This window comes from Elephas maximus, chromosome 16, assembly GCF_024166365.1.
Source record: "Elephas maximus indicus isolate mEleMax1 chromosome 16, mEleMax1 primary haplotype, whole genome shotgun sequence".
Classification (NCBI taxonomy): Eukaryota; Metazoa; Chordata; class Mammalia; order Proboscidea; family Elephantidae; genus Elephas; species Elephas maximus.
The window spans coordinates 79,794,745-79,800,857 of NC_064834.1; the positions used below are offsets into that span (position 1 = coordinate 79,794,745).

Consider the following 6,113-nt stretch of genomic DNA (forward strand, 5'->3'; position numbering starts at 1 on the left):
TGGGAAAGTAATGGGGACCATTTTATTCCTTCGAAGACACCTAAGGAATAAAACTTTTTTTCTAAATATTTAAGTGGATCTGAAAAAAATTCAAGACAAGTGTATAAATATTTAGCTACAACTTTGGCAAAATCACAAAAGTCTACAATTTTATAACCACATACAAAACACATTAGGGAAGGAGGATCTAGACGTCAAAAGGACAATTTTCTGGTACAAGAAACATAGACCTCACAGTAGCCTAGAACGCAATCGTATACAGTGCTAGCAAAAGTTGAAAAAATGTTGCAGATCACATTTGCTTAACAGGAAGCTCTAGCAGTGGGAGAATATTTTAACCAACAGACAGTAGCATTTTTTCTGTCAGTGTGCTTGTTGAAGGCAAGAGAATTCAATATCAAAGTTACAATTTCTAACTACAATAAGTTACAAAGTCTCATTTCATTAAGATGAAGTTAAGCAACGATAAACCCTCCCTCCCTCCCTGTCTCCCCAGATTCTCCTAATCATATAGTCATCCTTTTTTTTTTTTTTTTTTTTTTCCAGTCTGATGGATCATACCTCCTTGGCCCCCTTTATTCACCACAAAAAAATATTTCACATTATAGAGATACACAACCATTGTGAATCTAAGTATGAGTACAGAAAAATGTTTGGAGGCATTTTTCATCAGTGTTTCATGAGAATCAAAATGGTGCACTCACAAAGTTTCTCCCAACACATAGCAAGTACTAGACATAGCCAAGACGGAGTCAGGAAACTTTATACAAAATAGGCGTCGCTTTGTTTTCCTTATTCTTCAGGACTGAGAAATGTGAAAATATGAGAAAAGTTCAGTCAATAAAATGGAATTGTTCATGAAGAAGTAGGTTGTCTGCAGATTGACTGGTACAGTTTAAATAAAATCTTTAAACAAAGTCTTTTGTAGCATCTCAATTGCTGCTGACTTATTTCGAAGATACTGTTTCCATCAGCGTGTCTTAATATACTAAACGTGTCCCCTGAAGCCCATCCTTGGATGCTTGGTGCTACCGCAAGTAAACAAAAGTGGCCTTACATTGGCGGGACTACCAGCCCAGACATAGCTGAAAGAGAGAGAAAAGGCGCTGTTAGTGTGGGGAACCTGGCTCTGCACCTACTCTAAGGCAGGTCAGGAGAAGCCCTCGCTTTGGGTTCGACTCAACAGTGGGCTCGGATTTGCACAGCCTTGGATGTGGTTAAGACACGGTGGCAAATCTACTTCACAGAAGGGGGTGCCAGTGGAAACAAAAATCACCCCCAGCCCCTTCATTTGGGAGAGGAAAGGCTGCTGGCATTTTTGTGTGTGAACATTCCTGCTTCCCACAGGTCTCAGCATTTTGTTCACACAAACAGATTCCCCGGGGCCACCTCTGTCAACAAATGAGAACCAGCCTGGCCACTTGTGTGACACCAGCCAAGGCCAACTTGCACACCTGGGGGACCAGGTCCTGACCTCGCTTCCTACATGAAAACTGGCCTGGCCTCAGTCTCCTCCTCCACTATCAGGCCTCAGCTCTATTAACGGCTCTTTGTCGTAATGGTGAGCTCTGAGTCACAGCTCTTGAGATCAAAGCCATGCATGGCCACCTGCTCTGGCATCTCAAGACAGACAGCTAGGCAGACACACGGGCACAATCCCTCTGCACCAGCTCTTTGTTTTTCTTCTTTAAAAGTTTGTGCTACAAGGCCAAGTGCTAGTGGCCCTTGCGAGAGAACTCCTGGTAGGAACGTAATTTAAAATCTTTTCACTTCAGTCTTGTTTAATTTTTGTCAGAATGATCGTTCTCATTAATTTATGGATAACATATTAATAAATTTGTTCATGTAGTGATGTGAGCTTCAATTTCTCAGTTCATTAATCTCAACAATATTAATTTATCTCAGACTCACCGTTACAACTTTATGGTTTGGAAGGCCTGTGTACGTACACACTGCTTATATGGAGTGCCGTCCCTCAGAGCAGTCTCAACACAGGACCCACCACAGGCGGGGCCGCGGAGCCGTGCACCCCACCTTTAAGGCGATGTTGGGCAGGTGACCGACACTCAGCCGCACTCGGGGCCCAGACATCCTCTCGTATACTAGCGGGTGTTGTGAAGACAATGATTTTAATCATCGATACCTTGCCAGGTCCTTTTTTGAGCATTAGTTCATCAAAGTGAAATAGGCCACCGACTTCACCAAAGGGCCCGTTTGTCCTCTCCGCAACTGCGTCCTCAGCACCCAGCCGAGAGCCTGGCACACAGCAGGTGCTCAGTAAGTACTGGTGGAATGCAGTCATGTTTTAAGGAGTAACTGGTTTGGATTTTGGGGAGTCCCCGGGTGGTGCAAGTGGTTAACGTGCTCAGCTGCTAATCGAAAGGCTAGAGGTTTGAGTCCACCCAGAGGTGCCCCAGAAGAAAAGCCTGGCAACCTACTGAAAAATCACCTGCTGAAAACCCTATGGAGCACAATTCTACTCTGACACACGTGGGGCTGCCACGAGCTGGAGTTGACTCGATGGCAGCTGGTTGGGTTGAACTTTCATGAGGAGGAGCACAGACCGGAGGTGGGGTCTGAGAGCAGCCAGATGAAGGCCACTTAGCATAAGGGCCTAAGTCAGTCACAGGGAGCTGTGTGCACCACAAGACACAGGGGTCCTCACATCACAGGCCAGCATGGCCTGCACCCCAGGGGTACCAGGTACAGGCAGGTGCTGGTGTCCACTCCACGTGGCCCCTTCTGTGGGCAGCACACCAGAGGATGCCTCCCACTCCCCCAAAGCTAGCCCTCTGCCTCCTTCTGAACATCGGGGAGGATCACGTAGAAAAATTAGCCCTGTCCTTGGCAGGACTACAGCCTAGCACAAGTGCATGCCCCACCCTGGGCCCAGGTGCACACTCTATGACCTGCCTCCCTTGGCCCCTGGTCTTAGACCACTTAGAATGGGCCACCGTGGGTCCAGCACACAGTCTTCGTTCCCTAGGAATGAAGGCTCAGCCTCAGGGTGGTAGGGCTCACTGTGGAACAGCTCCGCAGGTGGCCCGGTGACCCACTCTCCGTGTCTGGGCCCTCTGCACTGGCTTGTGAATAGAGACTGCCGTCTGGGGCTGCAGCCATGGGCTCCCCTACTCCCTCGCAGAGCACTGGGCTCAGTGAAGGCCCCCGGCAGAGTGGGACTGCCACCCTCCATTTTGTATCCCCCCCACCCCATTCCTGTTCGCACTGGGTCCTCCCCTTAAGATAAGGATGCTCTAACCATGAAGACACGTCAGTTATAGTGGAAGGATGAGGAAACGGTTCTCGTGAGCGGAGCAGAAACCAGGAGGTGGCATCTGGTATTGTGGGGCTGAAGGGTGGGTGTGGTGTACAAGAACACGGCCTGGGGTGTCACAGCATGTGGGACAAAGGGGGGCATGCAGAAGCACGAGAGGCCAGGGGGTCTGAATGCACCCAAAGGAGCCATGGAGCTCCGCCCCACCACCCTCCTGAGCCAGCCTAGCTGCCTCCGGGGACCCCCGGGGACCGTTGTGCCTGGGGCTCCAGGCCTGGGACACCGGGTCCTCACCTTGGAGTCCGTTTCCATTGGCGCTGGTGCAGGAAGGAGGAGGAGAGGCTTGGGGCCGGACCACGGGCGCGAAGGCGCTCTTTTGTTTCACTGCGGAGATGACATTGGCAGGTGAGAATGAGAAAATGCCGTGTGTACTGCTACAGTTTGAAGGGAGGGTGACCGAAGAGGCTGCCATGGTAGGGCTGGACGGCACTACTGCAACAAAGCAAATATGGTCAGGACGCGCGGCGCCCGCACGCAACACAGACGGGCGCAGGCAGCCCGCCCACACCGCCGAGGGGGGGCACACAACAAACATGACACGTCCCTGGCTGGGCCACTCTCTGGATAACGGGCAAACTCTTTGGTTTTGGACCTTCTTTCCAATTGAGCAGCCCAATCAGGGTTCAGTTTTTGGTTTCGTTTTTGGTGTGGCCACATGGGGGCCACGCCAGGCCAATTGTACCGGCATCGTCAGGACGCCCAGCCTCCAGAGTCACCCTCCTTTATCCAGTAGCTCACATCACAGGACATCCAAGCAACGCACACACTTGACTTTGTCGTGAATATGAATCTGCGTGATGACGCGTGACAAAAACAGACACTTACTGCCGTAGGGAGAGTTAGCGGAGGAGCCATTAAGAAATCCAGGCGAGCCAGGGACCCCTAGATTGGCCATGCTGCCACTTCCATATCCATTCATGCTAGTGCTGACTGTGTTGTAATTGGACTGCTGGGGAGTACTGCTGGGGACGTATCCTCGCGGGGACACGCTGCTTGTATTGCGACTGTAGCCGACTGTTAAAATCCCCCCCCGGCCAAAAATAACGTTATTATCAGCAATAGACACTTGGGGGGGGGGTTTCCCCGTGAATCTACACCATATATTAGACATTTTTAATTGACCTTACACGTTGCTCCAGCCCCAGCACTCTAGCCGGCTAAGGTAACCTTATCACGCCGACCCTGCCGCTGTCTGTACATCGGCGAGCCCCGCTCTGTCTCTGTCGGCTTCGACAGCCAACCAGACCGTGCTTCGATCTAACCGTCAGCTGCTCTCACGTTCTCCTTAGAACCAATTACCAACAGCTCGGATCCTGGGCCTGTCCCACCACTCTCCGTGAACTCTCAGCCTCTGCCGGCCTTCAAATGCCAGGGCTGACAAGGAGAGCTTGTCTGTGGCAGTAACTTTCCCAGAAGGGCTGTTTGGGGGCCTTCATTTTATGGTTGCTATTTCTGTAGTCGGTTTGGGGGGGGGGACTTCATTCCTGCCATGGGAGTGGGGTGAATGGAAGCAACAATAGCATGACAGTTGGGGTGTTCTCTGAGGTTACTGCCTGTGTAGTTTGTGAAGAGGAAAACTAGAGTGGACTGCGAGAACTGGCTCAAGAGACAAGGTACAGGGACTTCCGGCGGGCCTGGCACTGTGCTGTGGGGTGAGGGACAGGTGGGGAACACACTGCAGGGAGTTCTGCTCCACTTATCCCTTCCAGACTCAGACTCAGACCCCCAAATCCCACCCAGATCACATATCTTAGAGGGCTCCTACCAGCTCCCTACATCACGCTAGCCTATGGCCTATCCCAGGCTTTTAAGGAAATCAAAGTCACTTACAAATAAATTAAAGGAAACATCTGACAAATACCTGTAAATGGAGGGGCAGCCAATGCTGCTGCTATGATTAGTTGCTGGGTTCTCTGAGCCGTCTCTGTCCAGCGCTCACTCAGAGGCACTCCAGTGAAGGCCTCCTTAAGAGGAGCGAAGCCAGGAAAGAGGGGAACGCTACTGCCATTCCCAGCCTGTCCTTGCCCCATGCACCACTTCAGCTAAGGCCTTAACCACTGCGTAAAGGGGTCTACGGAAGGGGCCAGTCCACCCATGGTGCTGCCTACCTTGGTCGTTGGCTTGCGATGTCTCAGAGACATTGACGGCTAGCTGGCTGCTGAAGGAGTTCACACCCATCATGCCGGTGTGGGCGGGAGTGTTGCCCAGGGTAGGGATCTGGTTGTGGTTGCGGGGGACGCTGTACAATGCTTCTGCGATGTCAGCCGCTCGCTTCAAGATGATCTCCTAGAGCAGGGGCAGGACGCCCAGTCACAGGAGGCCAGGCCCAGCAGGCCACCTTCCCTAGGTGGTCGGATCTGGGCAGGGAGCCCAGCTCCAGGCACTTGGGAGGGGGCCACCACCCACCTTACACACTGCTCACTGTCATCGAATCAATTCCAACTCCTACCTAACCTATAGGACAGAGTAGAGCTACCCAGTAGGGTTTCTAAGGCTGTAAATCTTCATGGAAGCAGGCTGCCACATCTTTCTCTCAAGAAGTGGCTAGTGGGTTCAAATCCAGCCTTTCAGTTAGCAACTGAGTGCTTTAACCACTGCACCACCAGGCCTCCCCCACCACCTCAACTCCCTGAGAAAATGGTGGCAGTAGTCCATATGGCGCACCCGTGGTGCACACTGAGAGAGAACTGTATCTTTTAATGGGAAAGACCCTAGCCTCCCTTAGGAAAACAACCATAAGATGCTTCTAGAAAGGTGAGGTCTACTGTAGTCTGTCCAG

General features: G+C 51.4%; 1 protein-coding gene across 9 annotated transcripts in view; it reads right to left on the bottom strand.

The window, feature by feature from the left end:
• Positions 1-486: 486 nt before the first annotated feature.
• EBF3 (EBF transcription factor 3) overlaps positions 487-6,113 on the bottom strand; it is a 136,987-nt gene continuing 131,360 nt past the window's right edge. For 2 of the 9 annotated variants that reach the window (XM_049855410.1, XM_049855408.1), the window contains exons 13-17: positions 5,443-5,620; positions 4,160-4,348; positions 3,569-3,658; positions 2,144-2,256; positions 487-1,085 (exon numbers count right to left, since the gene is read on the bottom strand). In XM_049855410.1, the coding sequence (XP_049711367.1) occupies positions 1,068-1,085; positions 2,144-2,256; positions 3,569-3,658; positions 4,160-4,348; positions 5,443-5,620 (588 nt within the window). In that variant the 3' untranslated portion in view covers positions 487-1,067. Of the gene's footprint in view, positions 1,086-2,143; positions 2,257-3,568; positions 3,767-4,159; positions 4,349-5,442; positions 5,621-6,113 lie in introns of all 9 variants that reach the window. The other 7 variants (XM_049855406.1, XM_049855405.1, XM_049855412.1 and 4 more) reach the window with 4 other exon arrangements.